At 47.1% G+C, this 20,804-nt stretch overlaps 1 protein-coding gene across 1 annotated transcript; it reads left to right on the forward strand.

The window, feature by feature from the left end:
* The first annotated feature begins 3,020 nt into the window (after positions 1 to 3,020).
* Positions 3,021 to 19,696, forward strand: LOC148430278 (MKRN2 opposite strand protein-like). Its single transcript, XM_088466637.1, has 4 exons — positions 3,021 to 3,270; positions 6,766 to 6,815; positions 7,568 to 7,730; positions 16,196 to 19,696. The coding sequence occupies exons 1-4, from the start codon at positions 3,053 to 3,055 to the stop codon at positions 16,401 to 16,403; spliced, it is 639 nt and encodes a 212-aa protein (XP_088322763.1). The 5' UTR covers positions 3,021 to 3,052; the 3' UTR covers positions 16,404 to 19,696.
* Positions 19,697 to 20,804: the final 1,108 nt, after the last annotated feature.

The raw sequence follows: 20,804 nt of genomic DNA on the forward strand, positions 1-20,804 counted from the left end.
CTGAATTCGCAATGCGAATTCACTCGGTAATATCAAACTACAATCCGCATTCAATATGCGGATTGTAGTAAATAGAGCCCTAAATCATATAGGCCAACAGAGCAGGTCTGATTTATATATTATCACAAAACCATGTAATGGACACACAGGGCCTCATTCAGACCCGCTCGCAAGCGGGTCGATGGTGGGACACTGCGCACGCGCGGCATGTGCAATGTGCATGAGCGAGCCCCACAGCGAGTGAGAAATTCACTCGCTCCTGGGCTCGCTACAAATGGGGCGGCTGTTGATGTTGATCGACAGTTCGACCCGTTTTGTAGGCGGGGAGTGGGGGTGGCTGGTCAAACAGAGGCGTTCCTGAAGGAACGCCTGCCGTTTGAGGGGGCCCTACTGACATAACTTGTGATGTCAGTAGTGAGCTTCCTGCTCTATTAGAGCAGGAAGCTCACTGGGGCTTGCGGGAATGAGACCCTACCACAAGGGTCTCGTCGCAAGCTGGATGGTCGCGACCATCACCTGGCCGCTCGCAAAAGCTGTGGGTGGTCACCCACAGCTTAGCGAGCGGCCTGGAGGCCGGCCAAAAAAAGAAAACAGGCCACCCAGATTCAGAGCGAGCGCTCACAAAGAGCGTCCAGCTCTGAATCAGGGCCATAGTTCCAACCCGGTTTATCACATTCATTAAATATACCCTGTGACTTTTTATACTTGTGACATGTATCACTTTTGCTGGTAACTGAATAACTAGTGTTCTCAGTATATTATCATAGGATTAAATCCTGTTTATAGTAACACAATTACCACATCCATTATAAACATGAGCTGCGCTGTTAGATCTCTGAGTACCGGTGTCATATGTATCAATTTATACAGAGAAAGCATGTGTTTGTGCGTCAGTGTTAAATCCTCCAACTACTTTCTGTATATCAATTGCCACAATATTATTAGTAAGTGAATAAAGGGAAAAGGAAATAACAACCTCCACTCTCATGGCATCTGATCTGATCTCAGCATGCCCGTATATATAAACATAATGTCAGAATATAACACCTCAAACCACACATGCTAATGAGTGCTCTAATTGAGATAGGACTCTCAGAGCTCTCGGTTCCTGTATCACATGAGATTCATGCTCGTTTAGTGGGTGTAGGTATTGGAACAAATGCATATCACCGTCTACTAAGTTGCAGTGTCTGCAGGGCTGGTTCCCGTGTCGGCTGGTCCCGGCTAAGGTAAATGGGAGATGATCGTTTCGCCTGAGCAGCTTGCTCACTTCCTCACCAGTGAGAAGTCTCTCCCATAGTGCACTGCACACACTGCGGAAGCTGGAGCTCAGGAGTGAGCTCCAGCCTCTGGCTGGCAATGCGGTGCAGGTAGGGAGCCGGGCGCCAGCTTGTAACAAAATCTCAGTGGGCACCTGGCAAATGGAGCCTGTAGGCTGGCCGCGGGGAACAGCTCCCCCCGATCAGTGGGCCACCTGACAGAGCTCCGCGGGCCAAAGGTTGAAGACCCCTGCATTACACCAACCATGTTTTAATCTATTTCTGGGGGTGATTCTGCAAGGATCGCCATTGAAAAGCTGCACACAGGCTATAGATATGATGTATGCACACAGGCAGCTTTGCAATTACATCCTTGCTATTATGCAAATGCAGCAGGAGGTGTATGACACTCTCTGCTGCATTTGCGATCTCAGCAATGCGACGGAGGTCGCAGACTGGGATCACCATCATGACCATCGGTGGTCGATGGTCGCGATGGTGGACGGCGCCGGACCGCCAGCCAGTTGAGGTAGCCTCAGCATACTCAGGCTGGCCGGCTTGCGAGCCCAGGACACTCCGTCAGTTGACGCAGTCCCTGGAATTGCCACTCCTGGAAAACATCGTCCGAACCTGCCCCTTACATACCTCTGCTTGTCAATCAGGTGGAGGCATAGAGGGGCCTGTATGGAACCATGTAGGACCCATTCTGCACACTTGTAGAATGGGTCCTGCGCATGCGCAGATTCCCGATAAACGGGAATCTGTGATCTGCAGTGCGCGCTGAATCAGGCCCTCTGCGCATCGAATGCCAGTATTTGTTATTCTGTACAGCACTGCAGCAACTCTTGCTGTATAGAATAGTATCAGTAGTAGCTCCATTTATGTGTGTAAAGCAAATGTTATTCTAAGTCAGAGGTTCCCAAACGCGGTCCTTAAGGCTCCCCAACAGTTCAGGTTTTAGAGATATCCATGGCTGAGCACAGGTGACTTAATTAGTACCTCAGTCAATTTGATTTAACCACCTGTGCTTAATCATGGATATCTCTAAAACCTGAACTGTTGGGGAGCCTTGAGGACCGAGTTTGGAACCTCTGTTCTAAGTATTTGCTCTTATTTTGTTTGTTTTTTTGTGTTCAGTACAGTATGTTGATACCGGCACTTCACTTCGGCACCCATAGCTGGGACTGTCACTGTCGCAGCGGTAGTCAACAAGCCATTGCTTGCCTGTTTAAATTTGTCCGTGAGCCCATCACGGCTCGCGGACCGGTGGCATATTGAATTTGGCTTTAGCCACGAGCCAATTAGGGGCGGCTGCGCGGCTGTCGATCCACGAGCTGTCATTGACTCGCGACTGGCGCTAAATTCAAAATGCTGTTGAGGAGTGAGGGGAAGGGAGCAGTCACCGGAGCAGAGTGCAGTGAGGTGTGGTGAGAGGGGTGCTTTGTGCTGTGAGGGGAAGAAGTGGGAGTATGGAATTATTAGGGGGGCTCAGGATTTGGGCATGCCTAAGTAAGGCCCCCCTGATATTTCCATACCCTCACTTCAAAGTTTCCACTTTGATGTGTGTGTTATGTAACATGTAAAATGTTGACTGGCCATGTCAGGATCATATAGTTACAAAACAGGACTCTTGCAGGAAGCCAGGATCAGTCTGCAGTGTTTTCATTGCCCTATATCTCTCTCAGGACACAGAGCTGCTGCTGGAGTCAGCTCGGGTATTGTGTTCCTTCCTGGTTCATATGACATCAGAGACAGCTGCCATATCGTTGTTCTCAGATCAGGAGGAAGCAGGGATGATGCAGCCTCTAGCAGAGAGTCTGATAAAGTTTAGTCACTGTGAGCGAGATATCTACAGCAGCTCTGTGCCCCAGCACTGCCCTATCTGTGGGCAAAATACAGTGAGTTCCTGGGATCTGGAGCACGCGCCTGTCAGCATTCCCAGTCCTTTTGGTAACGCACACAGTGAAAAATGCTCCTTTGTACTGAAGCCAACAAAAGGCCTTTTTATAGGGTAAGTTAATCATCAATGAGACCTGATTCACATAGCAGCTTGTTTTAAAGCTTTGCCACAGATACAAACACATAATACCTTTAATAAATACATTTTATAAAAAATGAAGATACAAAATGATTTCTAAGACACCTGTTTTGCATCTCTTTGAGGAGATATATATTATTGCTGAATTTAGAAAGCTTGTGTACATGGACATTAACTGGTATTGATAATCAGAAAGAGAAAGGAGTAATGGGAATATATTGTATGTTTTGTAGAGCTAAAGCAAGTGTACACCTATGTATACGTGGCGGGTTGGGTGTGGGATGCCGAAGGTCAGAATCCCATCCCAACAGGGTTAGGATACCGACACCTGTCTGTCAGTATCCTAACCCTCCCTCTCTGCTGCCTAAACCCCCTTCCCCCCAGTGTCTAACCCTCCCCCTAACCTCGGTACTTACCGTTGGGATTCCGGTGCCGGCATTCTAAGCACCGGCATTCCGACTGTCAGGATTATAACTGCATCCCCTTTGTGAGACATTGTCAAGGCACCAAAATATTACATATTGTAAATATAAATTGGACACTAAGGTGCTGATTCTAAGACGGACGTAGACGCGGCTGCGTCCTTTGCTACATTCACTTTATGCTGACGCTGCTACAAAACCCTTCCCTGGTGTACATCTGTGCGTATGAATGCGCACGGACTGAGACGCCCACTGTCAACGTCCGCAGACGATGAAATACTGCTTGGTGCGTCTTTAGAGGCCACCATCAAAACTTGCACCAGCCCTACAGCAGATGCACCTTCTCCAATGGAGTATGGCTCTCGACCATAAAATGCAACATCTCCATACGTCTTTTTAGCCCCCCAATCCCCCCGCCACCTCATTACCTCCCAGTCACCGGCCAGGAATGCCACTTACATTTCTGCTACCGTGTGTCTAAATATGATCTGCGACTTTCACGAACAAAACTAGAACACGTGCGCGGTGCAACTCGAGGCTCATGCGCTGAAGAAAAAACATCAACCATTTGCGTGAATATCGGCATAACATGCGTCTCTGAATCAGACCGTTAGGCGCTATTATTGAAGTCTATGAGGTCAATGTAGGCAAAATCAGGTTAATTTTGCCTATTAAAAGACTGCTACTTTAAAACATGGAGCAGTCTCGCTCGGGATTCACCGATGTCTCAAAGCCGCAGCCTATTACATTTACCCCTATATGGCTAATGGGTTTCAGTATGATTGACCGCCAGTCGAATGGCCGGCGGTTCAAATCCCAACAGTGGCATCCTGGCAGCAGTGAAAATCCCGATCGTCCCAAGGTAAGTATTTCCAAACCTATTCTACCCCCTAACCCTCGTTTAGGGGTGCCTAACCCTAAACCCCCCCCCCAAATGCCTAACCCTAAGTCCCCCGGGGGGGGTGCCAACCCTAACCCTCCCTTCCCCTAGCCCTAAATTCCCGGGGGGTGCCTAACCCTAAGTCCCTCCCGGGAGCCCTAAACCTAAAAGCGGCTGTCCGCGCCCGGCTTACATTCAATCGGTAAGCCAGGTGTAGGTAACATGATAGGCGTCGGGATTTCGACGCGTCATTTAACCCCTTGTCGGGAAGCCGACGGTCGGGATTCCATCTGTCAGCTTCCCGGCTAATGTCACTGCTCTCATGCAATACAACTGGTAATAGGGGTTAATTAGAAATAGAAGCGCCACAATTACCAGCAGCAGATCATCTATAGGGCTGCTGTGAGTAAGCATAGTATGGAATGCATACCAGCAGCACCCCTTGCTGGGCTTTATTCATTTTAATAATTGGACTCACCTTTTCTGCTTCACCGATTTTCAGTGAGGGCCCAATGATTCTTTATTACATTTGGATTATCAAAGCCTGATGTAACATTTAGGGCCCGATTCTAAGTCTCGCACTAACCGCACACAATGGCGATATTCACGTAGTTGGCTGATGTTAAAAGTGCTTTGCATCCATCAGAGTAGCACTGCGCAAGCGTCCAGATTGGACGAATTTGGGCAAAGGGAGTGTGGATTTTAGTGGGCGTATCTGGGAGGTAACAAGGTGTGGTTAGGCAGATGTGGACAGAAGACACAAAGCCGCTCACACAGGAGTCCATGGTCATCGGGCTGGTGCAAGTTTTGATGGTGCGTCTAAAAACGCACCAAGATGGATTTCCATAGGAGCAAAGCGCTGCATGTGCGGCCTGATTCAGATGCGGTCGCAAGCGCTGTGCACTCGCAACCGGGTTGATGGTGGGCCAGTGCGCATGCGCACGACGGAGCCGACTCCATCGTGCGCATGCGTGAGACCTGGATAGCGACGGGCACTCCGTCGCTCCGGGTCTCGCAACAAAGGGGGCGTGCTGTCGATGTTGAGTGACAGCTCGCCCCCTTTGGTGGGCGGGCCGGGGGAGTGGCTGTCCAAACGGAGGTGTTCCCATGTGAACACCTCCATTTGGGGGCGGCCCCACTGACATCACGAGTGATGTCAGTGGGAGAGATTTCGGCTGTTAGAGCCGAAATCTCTCTGGGGCTTGCGGCAACGAGACCCTACCACAAGGGTCTTGTCACAAGCCCGATGGTCGCGATGGTCTTGACCATCGCGACCATCTTCCTGGCCGCTCGCTGCGAGTGGCCAGGAGGCAGTTCTAAAAAAAAAAAAAAAAAAGACCGTCCCTGATTCAGAGTGAGCGCTCTGTCAGAGCGTCCGGCTCTGAATCAGGGCCTCAGTTTTAACGAAATTGTCCATGGCATTAGCATAGGCCACAGCTGCGATCAGGCCTATTGTGTCACAGGATGCAGGTGATGCTCTCACTAAGATGACTGCTCACATCCCTAACATCTCTTTATCTATGTTTTGACAAAACAAAATGAAAATGGTCAGTGCTGACAGTTATTGCTTCTCTCAGTTTGATTGTTCACTAACATGGGATGTAGTTTGGAAGCCGACTTTCTAAATTCCGACCGCCGGCTTCCAGATGTTCTAATCCCGGCGTGGTACTAATGACAGGCGTCTAAATCTAGATGCCTGTCATTAACCAGACACCGGAAGACCGACGCCCGGCATCCCGATCAGAGTGATGCCGGGCACCCAGCCGTGGGGGGGGGTTGGTAGTGTTTAGGGCTCCCGTGCGTGACTTAGGGTTAGGCACCCCCCTGGAGCTTAGGCTAGGGGAAGGGGAGGTTAGGGTTAGGCACCCCCCCGGGGGACTTAGGTTTAGGCGGCAGGGAAGGGGGGGTTATGTTTAGGCACTTAGAGGGGGGATTAGGGTTAGACACCCCTAAGGGAGGATTAGGGGGGTAAATTAGGTTAGCGATACTTATCTTAGGGACGATCGGGATTTTCACCCTTGCTGGGTTGCTGCTGTCGGGATTTGAATGCGTCCGGCGGTAATACCTACTACACCCACTAACATAATGTCATCTTCCTATTGGGTGATATTTCCACTTATTTTGGAATTAGGTTTGTCAATGACCAATTTATTCTGTTTCTTGTAGGGAGTACGATGGCTGCTCTGACCTCCATGTCGGTATCACCAGTTCTAAAGGTGAAGATTTGCCAGTGTGTACTGTAGTAATATGTCTGCTTTACTCACTTTTGTCCCAGTTGCGTTGACCTGTATTAAGTTAAATACATAATTATGAAAGTGTCAAGTTGAGGTAAGGCCCCGGAGGAGCTTAGTGCAGACTTCTGTAAAATAGCTAGGGAACTAAGGGCCTGATTCAGCAAGGAACACAGATGCTAATACGCACGCAATCGGTCAATGTTTGTGCTCTGCGCATGCATGGCAGTGCGCAAACTAGCAATTGTGATGGGAACTGCGATTGCTGAGGCTACGCACACCCAGAGCAGTGTGAGTGACAGGGAGTGCTGTTGGTGGGTGGTGATGCACGGGTGGTTGGGCGAACGCAGGCGTTTCTACGCCGTTGCAGGGGCATGCATAAATTAGCCACTGTGTGGCTATAAGCAGCCAAAGCACTAATAGCAATTTCTGAGTAAGGTCAGGGCTTGTGCAAGTGTGCATATGGGTCCGATGTTACCGATGGTTTCGCTATGTTCCCCTAGTATACGGATGTAAAGGGAAGTGGGTGTCCTTATGTTACAAACATTTACATATCACCGCAGAATAGCGATCCATAGTGAATCTGGCCCTAAAGTTCTAATTCAGTTGAACTAAGAAAAAAGTGGAAAAACTGTAGTGTCCCAGGATATGCTGGAAATGGATCATGTTAGGAGTTTATACCAATCACAAGAGATAACTTTACCTAGACATGTCTCATATTTGTTTTTTTGTCCCAGGTATTGTGCATCATTACAATGAAACTGGCATTCACAAGGATAATGTGGGCTGGGAACAGTGTGTGAGTGTACCACTAGTGCCACCAGACCAGCACGCCCTCATTTATCAATGGGATATCTACCTAGAACAGTTCTCATCTACTGACAGATGGCTCCCTCACAGGTACGTTTGCCAGGGGTGTCTCCTCCGTGGACAGTATTTTGAGATTTTCCATAGTAATTAATATTTTAAACCAGATCTTTCTTCTTCAGGATCCACAGGGATACCATTGGGATAATGTGATTGGAGTGATCCAGGCACCAAACAGTCAAGCTCTTCAGCTCCCAGGATGCCCCAAGTCATCCTCCACATATACCCCGCCCATGGCATTCAGTTGTTTGTTTTGTGCGACAGGATTCAGACGCACCTTTTTAACAGGGGGACTGCTCAGGTAGTCCCAAGCTTTAATTTTGTTTTATGTTATTTCTGTTTTAGAGTGATCAGTGCTCAGCATATTAAGACGCATGCACTGCGACTCCGTCTAACTCCGCCGGGCCGCAACACCAGTAACGTCTCTGGTGATTTCGGCGGGTCACGGCACAGCTTGTTAGCAGCGATGCTGGGTCCTGCACTGGAACCAGACGCACAGAGATGTCAGGTAAGGCGATTCCTTGCTTACGTGGAATCGCGCCTGGCAGTCCTTGCTTCCGGTGCTGGAGATGCACTGGTAGTCACTGCAGTAATGGCCCGGGGCCGTCCGTTCCCTCACTTGAATAATAGGTCTTTATCGTCTGATTAATATATAGCTAAGACGCCAGTGAAAGTGAACTGTATGCTATACTGTTGGTCAAAAAAAGCTGCACACCTATCGGGAGTCTGCCACACTCCCAGCAATCTGAACTAAAAACAAACAGTAGATAGACGACGCTATTTAATCACAGCAGATAGAAAAGATGTACGATATAAAAATTTATATTTATTAATATGCACATAAAATATGTGAATAATCCCTAAATAGGATTACTAAAAGGTAACAATCCTAAAAAAAACATATATTACATAATAAGAAACAAATATTGTACACAAATTGACAATGAAATATAACTATAGTCGCCGGTGGGTATTGATCTCCAGTCCCCTGTAATACAGGGTGCCAAAGTCCCTTTCCAGATCAAATGATAAGACTGTGCACAATAATAGCTCCACATCCAATAGTAGAAATAATGTTCCCAGTAGTTGTAATACTGTGTAACAAACAGGCCACAGACCGATAATTATGGCAACATCGATATCAAAGCACAGTGCATGCGAGCTAAACTTCAAAGTGGAGTATATGCTGATGGTCGAGCAGTACTGTAGCAATAATAGGTGTGTATATAGGGGCTCAACAGTACTCACACTCCTCCAATAGAACAGGTCACTCCGGTAATGATGAATAATAAACAGCCTCCGTGGCCGCCACCAGTGTCCCGGAAGAAGCGGAACAAGTGACCGACAGGGTCTCCCTCTCTCTGAACTGCTTCGGCGGTCAACAGTCTGCGGCGTCCTTAGCCGTGGAGATTTCCTTGAGAGATGAGTGAAGCAGGGACTGACCCCTCCTGAACAATGATCCTGTGGTGCAGATCACCTGGGTTAGCTCACATGAATCCCGGCAAGCCGCTGTGTATCGACCAGCGTGTCAGCCACTGAAGGAGGAAAGAAGGACGGGCAAAAGTCTCGCACTGCAACATGCAGTAAGGATGCAATCACACCACCGGATAACACACCGAGGACACCCTTGAGTCAGGTATATAGTGCTCTATATCCTACCATTTGAGTAGTTGATTCAGAGCCCATTGCAACTAAATTGCATATGTGACTTTTTGCTAGCTACTGTGTTGCTACTACCTTTTATTTCTAACTTGTCAGTTATAACTATCACTGTTTTTTTCTCCTCATCCCTCTGGCCAGGCAGGTGGGGGTTTTCCTTTGTACTTAACATTTACTAGTTATATGTGAAGGCTGTCACATTACATTGTATTGCTACCTTTACAAATGATATGTCAAAAAATAAAGGGAAACAGGAGGTGGAGGCCCCTGTGCTGGTTTCATGTAAATCCTGTTTGGCAGGCTTGTCCCCTCAGGACTTTATACAGGATGGTTTGTGTGCTGTCTGTTATAAAGAACCACCTCACCAGTCCAATATACCAGCCCCTGTACAGGAGCCATCTTGGGTGTCCTCCTTGTCTCAGGTGATGAAGCAGCTAGTGGATAATTTGACTACTCCCACACAGTCTCCTTTAATGGGATACCCACAGTAGTTTCAGCATGCTGTTTGCTCCCCCTATACATCCTTCTTGGATGGATGTTTATGCTCACTCAAGTCAGACTATGGCAAACAGACTGGTAGTCACTAATGCTGGCCATACACCTACCCGATTTCGGATGGATTTTCGACGAGCCGTACGATGGATTGTGTGGAAATCGTGTTTTTTTTACGTAGGATACAATGTGATGCGCGCTCCCAAAGCCGTTAAAACGTGTCGTGTGATCAGCTGTACAGTCCATCTTCTCCGTCGTGTTCATATGCTGATCATGCCGTTTTATCAGCATGCGATGCATCGTGCGTCCGAGCGGCTTCATTTGTTAAAAAAAAAAAAGACTAATGCACGTGCAGGGAGATCCGTGATGCATGCATCTGTCTTTATTAAAATAAACACAGACAGTGAGAACCATCCATGCATCTGTGTAAAAAAAAAAAAAAAAACACACACCCCCCCTTCCCCCCCAAAGAGCAACCAGCCCCGGGCTTTTAGAGACCCAGTGCTGGTTTGGCAACATACGGGGGACAAAACGTAGGGGTCCCCCGTACGTAAGCACAACCAGCACCGGGCTCTGATCCGATCCTGGAAATACAGGGGAAAATAATTAGTAGGGTTCCCCTGTATTTTCCAGAACTAGCCCTGGACTTTTTCTAGCAGGGGGCTGATGCCACAGCCAGGGGAGCCCTTTCACCGGGCCCCCCAGCCGCAGCATCAGCCCTGACTGCTAGTCAGCTCAGGCCAGGGATTCCTGGGGAGCTGAGGACCCCCCCCACAAATGGGTCCCCCCCTCCAGGGCACCCCAGGCCCAGGCTGATAGGCCGGGGCCTGGGGTGCCCTGGAGGGTATATAGGTGTTGTAGTAAAAATAGATGTGTAAACAGAGCTCATTCAGACCTGTAAGCTGCGTCCACTCGCACTGACCGATAGTCACCCGTCTGCGCATGCATATAATTTGCAGTGCGCATGCGCAAGCCAGTCTCAGCGGGGAATCGTGTGCTCGTAGTACACAGACTGCCCGCTACTTTGAGTGACAGAATGTACCATTTGTGGGTAGTAACAGGGGAAGGTGCTTGTGAACGGGTGAGTGGATGTTTGAACGCAGGCGTGTCTGGCCGTCAGAACGGAGTTTAATGGGTGTGCATAATTATCAAAGTAGCGTCACTGAACACGTCATTTGGTTGTTTTTTAGCCTGAACTGATCCCATTGCTTGCGGGAGGGTAGAGACAACCACAAGCGCTGCGATCGCTTCTGATGGCCTTCGATGTACCAATATTTTAAGACACTTCCTGGAGATGACGTGCGCTAGTGGCCGTGTAAAGACACGCTAATGGGTGTCTACATTGATAATGTGATCGCTCGCCAAGACATAGTGGGAGTGCTTATGCCTTGCCACGTGAGCGGCTGCCTTGACGTCACTTTGCCAAATTTAAATACGCTGGGAGCGAGCTGCCGCAATTAGCGAACGGGTCTGAATGAGCTCCATAGTCTTTACAAATAGAACTGCAGGTCCCAGCAAGCCTCCCCCGCATGCTGATACTTGAAGAACCACAAGTACCAGCATGTGGTACCTGTAGTTCACCTGTAAAGAAATGTTTAAACACAGGACACACACACTGTACACAGTATAAGTTTATTAAACATACATGCACACGCCGTTTTTTTTTTTGTTTTGTTTTTTAAAACACTTTTTTTTTTTTCACAGATGCATGGATGGTTCTCACTGAACCATCCCTGCAGCTATGCTTATTTTATTACAGACAGTGCATCACGGATCTCCCCGTGCGTGCATCAGTCTTTTTTTTTTTAACAAATGAAGCCGCTCACACGATGGACGCACGATGCATCGTATAGTGAGATTGCATGTACATCGTGTGGCCGGGATTGCCAGGGAGTTGAAGGGAAAACGGCACGGTGAGTCGCATTGGCCCTCATCGTGCAGGTGTATGGCCAGCTTAAGGCCCCTAAACAGGCATTTTCTTTCTATCAGTCTGCTCAGCATATAGGATTCAGACGCATCATCGGAGGAATCAGATGATCGCCGGGTTCTTCTTCTGGGTCTATCTCAGGAGACTAGGACCTTCCTTCTACAGTGGATGTCCCATCTTTGGTGAGGGCAGCCAAATCAATCCTTAATATACAGGATGTTGAGTTGGCTCCTAGACAGAAGGCTCCAGTGTTTAAACACAGAAGGTGGTAAAAGCGGAGTTTCCTAAATCTGACCAGCTCACAGAACTTATGGAAGAGGCATGGAATAACCATGATATCGGTTCCATATTTGTATCCTTTCCCAGCTACTGAATGTACTAAGTGGGAAATCCCTCCTACTGTGGATGCTCATGTGATGCATTTAGTCAGGAGTGCTACGTTGCCTATTCCACCAGCATCTTCTCTTAAAGATTCTACAGATAGAAAAATGTAAAAATGTCTTAATGCAGTATTTTCTTTGTCTGGAGCTGTTATTCGTCCAGCTATAGCTGGGGCTTGGGTATCCATGGCTGTTGAAGAATGGACAGGGGCATTGGAAGATACTCTACCAAATGCTACCAGAGAACAGCTGATATATTTCCAACATTCAGGAATCTGCCTCCTATTTGGGAGAAGCTGCATTACATGTGGGGCTCCTAACTTCTAAAGCATCGGAAGCCTCGCTTTTGTGGCTCGTAGAACCCTTTGGTCAAAGAAGAATCTGGAATCCTTACCTTTTTTTTTGGTAATATACTTTTTGGAGCAGAGTTAGAGAAGATCGTGGCTACTCTGGCAGCGTCAGAATCTGCAGGTCTGCCATCAACAGTTACATTAAAGTCTAGGCAGTCTTCTCTTTGGTCCTTTCGTCCTCAGGGACGAGCAAAAAAGACAGTATTCCTCCAGGCCGTCTAGTTCTCGCAGGACCATCAAGCAGCGAACTAATAGGTCCTGGCAGGCCAGACGTCCAGCTTCTAAGCCGGACGACAAACCCTCTGCCTGATGGGGCGGGCCTCCTCCTGGGGGATCCCAGGGTGGGAGGCTGACAATTTACGGACTACTGGCTTCAAACAGTAGATGCCTCTGTCTGAGAAGTGGTTTCTCAGGGGTATGCTCTCACTTTCTGGAGGCATCCTCCCCAGAAGTTTTTTTGTACAGCTCCCCCATCGGAGCCTATCAGGGCCTTGGCCCTACAGGAGGCCATTTATCCCTGGGTGATTATCCCTTAAGGAAAAAAGATTATTATTCCAATCTATTTTTGGTTCAGAAACCAAATGGGTCTAATCGCCCTATTCTAAATCTGAAAACCCTCAACAAGTTCATCTGTATTCCCAAGTTTCATATGGAGACTCTCCAATCAATTATTTTTGGAACCTGGGGATTTTATGGCTTCCCTGGACATTCAGGATGCGTACCTGCATGTACCGATTACGCCATCCCACCAATAATGGCGGTTATGATTGCCTACCTCAGGCGTCAGGCAATCAGAATACTTCCATACCTGGACAAACTGCTGACATTGGCAGTGTTTCAGCTATTTTACACCACCATCTCTAAATGACCATTACCTGCCTATAGATGCACAGCTGGATCATCAAATGGAAGAAATACTCTCTCTCTTTCTCCAACACAGCGGATGGTACATCTAGGGGCACTTCTGGATTCTCAGACACAAAGGGTGTTTCTGCCAGGGGACAAGATTGCGGCCCTATCATTGAGAGTACACAATCGAAAGGTATCCATTCAATCAGCAATGTAGGTCGTGGGGTCAATGGTATCCACCTTCGACATGGTGGAATATGCTCAGTTCCACTCCAGGCCTCTGCAGCAATTGATTCTCTCTTGTTGGAACACACAGTATCATCTAATATGGTCCCAGAGGATCCTTCTCACTCCGGAGGTTCGTCTTTCTCTCTCGTGGTGGCTACACATCTGGACATAGGTCGCCCATTCTGGATTCCAAATTGGGTTCTCCTCACCATGGACACCAGTCTTCGCAGATGGGGGGCAATGACAGGTCATTTCAGGGAAGATGGACAGATCACGAAAGTCATCTGCCCATAAACATTCTGGAGCTTCGAACAGTATACAAAGCACATCATGGCACAGGACCTGCTCCAGATCCATTCCGACAACGCAACCACATTAGCCTCTCTCAATCAAGGAGGCACGTGAAGTCACGCAGCCATGAGGGAAGTGACAAACATTCTGATCTGGGCAAAACGTCATCTTCCGGCTATTTAGACAATATTCATCCTGGGTGTCCTCAACTGGGAAGCTGACTTCCCAAGGTCATCAGGACATACACGCCGGAGAGAGGGCTCGCTACCTGGGGGTTTTTCAACTCCTGGTGGTCTCCAGGTACGGGTCCAGGACCAGAGATCCCTCAGCAGCATTCGTGGATGCACTGGCAGAGAGATGGGACTTCAAGCTGGCATATCTCTTTCCTCTGATTTCCCTCCTCCCAAGGGTCCTCAGGAAATTCAAGCAGGAAGGCGAAACAGTGATACTAGTAGCTCCTGTTTGGCCCAGACGTCATTGGTTCACCGACATACGGAATCTATCCATAGACACGGTTTCCTCTTCCTCTACGACCGGATCTGACCCTGCCTGCATCCAGACTTACCACGTCTGTCTTTGACGGCGTGGCCCTTGAGTCTTCCATCTTCAGAGCAAAAGGTTTCTCCAGTGATTCAAACTATGCTTAGGGCACGAAAACCTTCCTCTGCCCGGATCTATTACAGAGTTTGGCATTCTTTTGGTCAATGGTGTTCCCACAGAAAGTATGACCCTAAGGTATTTAGGGTTTCCCAGGTACTTATTTTTCTCCTGGCTGGGTTAGACCTCGGTCTCCGCCTGGCCACCCTGAGAGTATTGGTTTCTGCGTTGTCAGTTTGGTTCCAGGGAAGGACTGCTTCCTTGCCAGATGTTAGAATTTTTTTTACAGGGTGTTCTCTGAGTTCAACCACCCTTTGTTCCACCGGTGGCACCGTGGAATTTGTTTTCAAGAGGATTTGAAGTGGTTGACAGCGAAGACACTTTCTCCTCACTATCTCTCCTGATTTGGCAGCATGTCGCTCCCCCTTTTTGATTTTTCACCAGGATAGAGCTGTTCTCCGTACACGGGCGGGTTACCTTCCAAAGGTAGTGTCCCATTTTCATGTGAAGAAATTGTGGGTCCAGCTTTTCAATCTTGAGACCTTTCTATAGGTGAAGCCTCCCAGGATGTGATTCCTGCTCTCCGTATCTATGTGGATCGTACAGAATCGGTATGGAATCCTGGCTGCTGCATGGCCGGCAGTTCGAATCCCGGCAGCGGCAGCCCGACAGATCAGCAGAGCCCGGCAGCAGAAGCCAGACAGCGCTGGAAATCCCGATCTCCCCTAAGATAAGTATAAACTAACCTAACCTCCTAACCCTCCTTAGGGGTGCCTAACCCTAACCTCCCCCCTCTAAGCGCCTAACCCTAACCCCCCTTTCCCCGCTGCCTAAACCTAAGTCCCCCGGGGGGGTGCCTAACCCTCCCTCCCCCTAGCCTAACCCCAAGTCCCCCCCGGGTGCCCTAAACCTATCCCTCCTCCCCCCGCGGCTGTCCGCTCGGGCGCCCGGCATCCCTTTGATCGGGATGCCAGGCGCCGGTCTCCCGGTGTCGGGGAAATGTCAGGCGTCAACAAACTTTGGCTCGATGGTTACATATGACTATCGCTCAGGCTTACACACAAGCTTATCTCCCTGTCCCAAACACGGCAAAATGACACATTCTACCAGGTCTGTGGGACCATCGTGGGCATTTCTTCGTGGTGCCTCTGCTGAACAATTGTTCAAGGCAGCCATGTGATCTTCTGTCCACACTTTTCTTAGGTTCTACGCCTTTGACACTTTTGCCTCTCAGGATGCTTCCTTTGGGCGGCGGATTCTTCTTTCTGCACAGGAGCGTCCCCACCCTTAGGGGAACTGCTTTAGGACATACCCATGGTATTCATGTGGATCCCTATGAACCCTGAAGAAAATAAGAGTTATGGTAGACTTACCTTAGTTTACTCTTTTTCTTCGAAGTCCATAGGGCATCCACGCTGATGCACCTGGCTGACATTGGGTAATTTCTCTTTTGGTCATGGATTCCCTCTTTTTCTGTGACTGTTTCTGGTGTACGATTGTTCTTCCTTCTCCTGACTTGCGCTTCTTTAGAAAACTGAATGCTTGTGGCCAGGGGCAGGGTATATGTGGAGGAGGACCTGGGGCATCCTGGGAGCTGAAGAGCTTGACTGTTTGGACTGAATCACTCCAACCACATTATCCCATGGTATCCCTGTGGACCCTATGGACTTCGAAGAAAAAGAGTTAACAAAAGGTAAGTCTACCATAACTCTTATTTATTTGTAGATACGATGAACAAGATCACAACTGCTACACATTCGCTCTGAGGTTTGTCAACGACCTGTTGCTTCTACAAGGGAAGAAAACTTTTACCAAAGTGGAGTTTACAGAAAGATTTGTATTACCAAGAACCCGAAGAGCCTCCAAGTACATAACCCTCTGCCATGAGGTATCTGAGAATTATTTCTATATAATTGACCACTCTAAAAAATAACCTTTATGGATGGTGTCAGTGGTGCAATGGACAACTTGATCTCAGAGATCCTGAACACGACATTCCAGATGTGGCGCATATCTTCTGCTACCTTGTAGAAATGAACTTCCAGAGGAACACAAGTCGTTATTACAACATAGGCTATAGCTACTGTAATGGCCAATAGATATACATTCAATACTTTGGCCTAAATTTACTGTTAATTTTGGTTCTATTCCAGAACTGACAGATATAGATAGCATGCTGCTGCCTAAAAAGCAACTATTTATCATGCGTCAGGTTTCAACTTCAATTGAAACCCAAAGTCAATGTGTGTTATTTTTGGCAGCTCTAAAGTTCGTCGGTATTCACCTTTCTAATCAATACCAATAGAAAAGGCATGTTTGGGAGAAGCACTGCAGAGATCAGTGCAGGCTCGTTAAGTTTAAAAGGGTTAGAAAGAGTTAAAAAAGAAAATTAAGAAAAAAAATGCATGGGCACCATCATCAGCCCCGGACCTCCCAGCTTGGGCAGTATGGGAAAACGGGGAAAAAACTGACGTGATGTTTCCCCTATTTTCCTATAACCAGCACTAGACTGAAACAGCTTGGGGGCTGATGCTATAGCAGGGAGAAACACAGAGTGGGGTCCGTCTGCCTTAACGGCAACCAGCCCCAAACTAGTCAGCCCAGAGTTGGAATTCCTCAGAAAGTGGGGATCACAAAAATATAATGGTGTCCCCTCCCAAGGAACAACCAGCCCTGTGTGGGTGGGTGCAGGGTTAATGGTAAAAGAATAGATAATAATGTGTTACAGGTGGACTACAAGTCCCAGCAAGCCAGCCCCTGCATGATGACATTTGTGGAAACAAGCGCCAGCATTCCCGGACATTAAGGGCCTGCTGGCACCTGTAAAGAAATTTTAAAATAACCTCAGAACTCGCTCACTGCATGTTGTAATCTTTTATTTAAAAAAAACCTCCCAAAACCACCAATTTTATACTTACCAAATCTTTGGATGGCCTCCTCTTCATTCCAAGTAGGCATCCAATAGTCTTGGTAAAATAACAACCTAAGCAGAACCCCACAGACAAGCACTGTACACTGTGTACAGTGCCAACGCAACGTGACAAGTTAGTAGCGGCCACTGCCATAGAAATGAATGGAGAAGCTGTGATTGGCTGAAAGCATGGGACCAGTTGTTATGGCAGTGTCCGCTCTCACCCAACTACCTCTTTTCATCTTAATGGAGGTTCATCTACTGCCACTGCTTCGTGCTGTCATTTCTGAGCTACCATCTGCTGCCACTGCTTCGTGCTGTCATTTCTGAGCTACGATCAACTACTGCCACTACATCGTGCTGTCATTTCTGAGCTACCAGCTACTGCCACTGCTTCGTGCTTTCATTTCTGAGCTACGATCAACTACTGCCACTGTTTCGTGCTGTCATTTCTGAGCTACGATCAACTACTGCCACTATTTCGTGCTGTCATTTCTGAGCTACGATCAACTACTGCCACTACATCGTGCTGTCATTTCTGAGCTACCAGCTACTGCCACTGCTTCGTGCTTTCATTTCTGAGCTACGATCAACTACTGCCACTGTTTCGTGCTGTCATTTCTGAGCTACGATCAACTACTGCCACTATTTCGTGCTGTCATTTCTGAGCTACGATCAACTACTGCCACTACATCGTGCTGTCATTTCTGAGCTACCAGCTACTGCCACTGCTTCGTGCTGTCATTTCTGAGCTACGATCAACTACTGCCACTATTTCGTGCTGTCATTTCTGAGCTACGACCATCTACTGCCACTACATCGTGCTGCCATTTCTGAGCTACCATCTACTGCCACTGCTTTGTGCTGTCATTTCTGAGCTGCCACTGCTTCGTGCTGTCATTTCTGAGCTACGATCATCTGCTGCCACTCCATCGTGCTGTCATTTCTGAGCTACCATCTACTGCCACTGCTTCGTGCTGTCATTTCTGAGCTACCATCTACTGCCACTGCTTCGTGCTGTCAGTTCTGAGCTACCATCTACTGCCACTGCTTCGTGCTGTCAGTTCTGAGCTACCATCTACTGCCACTGCTTCGTGCTGTCATTTCTGAGCTACCATCTACTGCCACTGCTTTGTGCTGTCATTTCTGAGCTACCATCTACCATCAGTTATCGATCTGACGGCTCTATTTCTGTTGACAACACATTAAAGGTTAGAAGGTCTTGTTAGCAAATATAGAGCCAGATTCTGAGTCGTACGTAAAGTGGTCACAATTCACAAGTGGTTGCAATTGGAAATTTATGTGAATCTTTACGGTTCTTCCCTAAACAGACTTTCACCCCTATAATCTATGTTGCATGTAGTGGCTAGACCGATTTCCCCTATGAAAAGTTCTGCTGCTCCGCTCTGTCAGTCATTACATTGCTTGTCTGTATTTAAATTAATTCAATATAAAATACTTCTGCTTACATGACAAGACTACACCAACATACATCTGCTTACTTATCTCACAATATCTCCCAGCTGGACCCACTCAGCTCTGCACAAGATCTGTGTCTCATCCGATCTCATTAGCTGCTCCCATATACGGTTACAGAACTTTTTCGGGTTACACCCACTCTGTGGAATGTCCTCCTTTGCACAACAAGATTTCTCTAGTAGCCAAGCCTTCGAGTGTTCTCTGAAAACTCACCTCTTCAGACAAGTTTATCATATTCCAGAACCACCCAGGTAATCTCCATAAGCTATCCTGCCCAATTACCTGCCCTCTACATAGTCCACACACATTACATTTGTTCTTTTTCTATACTCGTACATCCCACTGACCCCAGCACTGTCACTGGATCATATAGGCTACTATGAACCTTGATTGGACCATGTGCAATATATAGCACATCCCCATGTATCCAATTCCTATTTCCCTGATTGTAAGCCTGTTAGCAGGGACTTCTTTGTCTGTTAGTTATTATCCAGTCTTGTTTTATTACTATTTTCTTTTCAATTCTGAAGCACAATGGAATATTCTGGCACTATATAAATAAAAGTTTATAGAAATAATAATAATACTCTAATGTAAGAAATGTCCTAGATATGGAAAAATCATTGCTTTACGCAAATAAGTAATTTAATTAACAAATGTGACGGAGCAAAATACTTTCCCTATAAGTACTTATGTTATGCAAATCTCTCCTTACATAGATAATGCTCATCTTACATGTGGCTGTTTTAGCTAAACCTTTCTGTAACAGGCAAACACAGATCAGAGTATATAGGTCAGAAAGGACTGTCAAAAATAAACCGTGTACATAATGATTTCATCAGCTTACTGACCTGTGTGTGAAATGTTATCTATGGAAAAAAGTAACCTTTAACATTTTTATATAAGGATTCAAGCTATTAATTGATTTCCATTAATGCACAGCATTACACATTTAATAGAGGAATCACAATTATCAAAAGAAAACACAAAGCACTATCCACCAACATTTTATTCTGAAAACAATTGTCACAATTCATCATGCTCCATTCTCTCTCGTGATGAAATCCAGCGACTCACAATTACCTCCTGCAAAAGTGATATTTAGAGTTAAAAAATCAAAATGGGAATTTTTAAAAAAAAAATCTTATGTCCATTATGATACATAGGGAGCAATAGGAGCGATATTCTTGCCGCCGCGAGTAAGTGTGGCTATATGCCGCATTAGCGGTACTGCTGGTTACACTGATTTTTGTATGCAGTCCCGTAGGGCTGCGAGTCCCAGCCACAGGGGAGGCGAGCTCCGATGCGGTTGTCAGAGTTTACATGCGGTCGCAATGACAACTCGTCCCTCTCGTGTGCGGAGGAAATTTAATTGAGTTCCCCTATACTGTATAAATTAGAGTTTCTCAAACTCATTCCTCATGGAACCCTAACAGTGAGTGTTTCAAGGTATCCTCAAAAATAATTCATACCTCCTGTAGATCTATTGCGTTAGTCAATTAGCACACCTGCTAGATGACCTGGAAAACATGCAGTGTTATGCTGGGTGCACACCGGATGATAAATCGTTTGTATAGGGTATATCTGTGAACCACGTCGTTCACAGATATATCGCAACGGCCGTGCAGCACAGCAGATGAGATATATCTGAAAGATATATTGTGCACATCTGCCTGTATGTACGGGCGACTGACAGACCCATATGCTGACCATAGGTACCAGCGACAATGACGTCACAACTGGTTCCTGCAGGCAGGCGCCATACAGTTTTAAATCGGGCGATACGCTATTCTACAGAAAAAAAGTTTTACAATTATTTTTTAAAACTCTGATATTAATGTAAAAACAAAAATAAAATTGTTCCTAGCAGATGGATGAATCTTGCAGCGGATCATAAAGTATACTATAATATTCCACAATGTATCAATGTGCCCATTAGTGACA

Source organism: Taudactylus pleione, unplaced genomic scaffold, assembly GCF_031769625.1.
Source record: "Taudactylus pleione unplaced genomic scaffold, aTauple2 ptg004153l, whole genome shotgun sequence".
Lineage (NCBI taxonomy): Eukaryota > Metazoa > Chordata > Amphibia > Anura > Myobatrachidae > Taudactylus > Taudactylus pleione.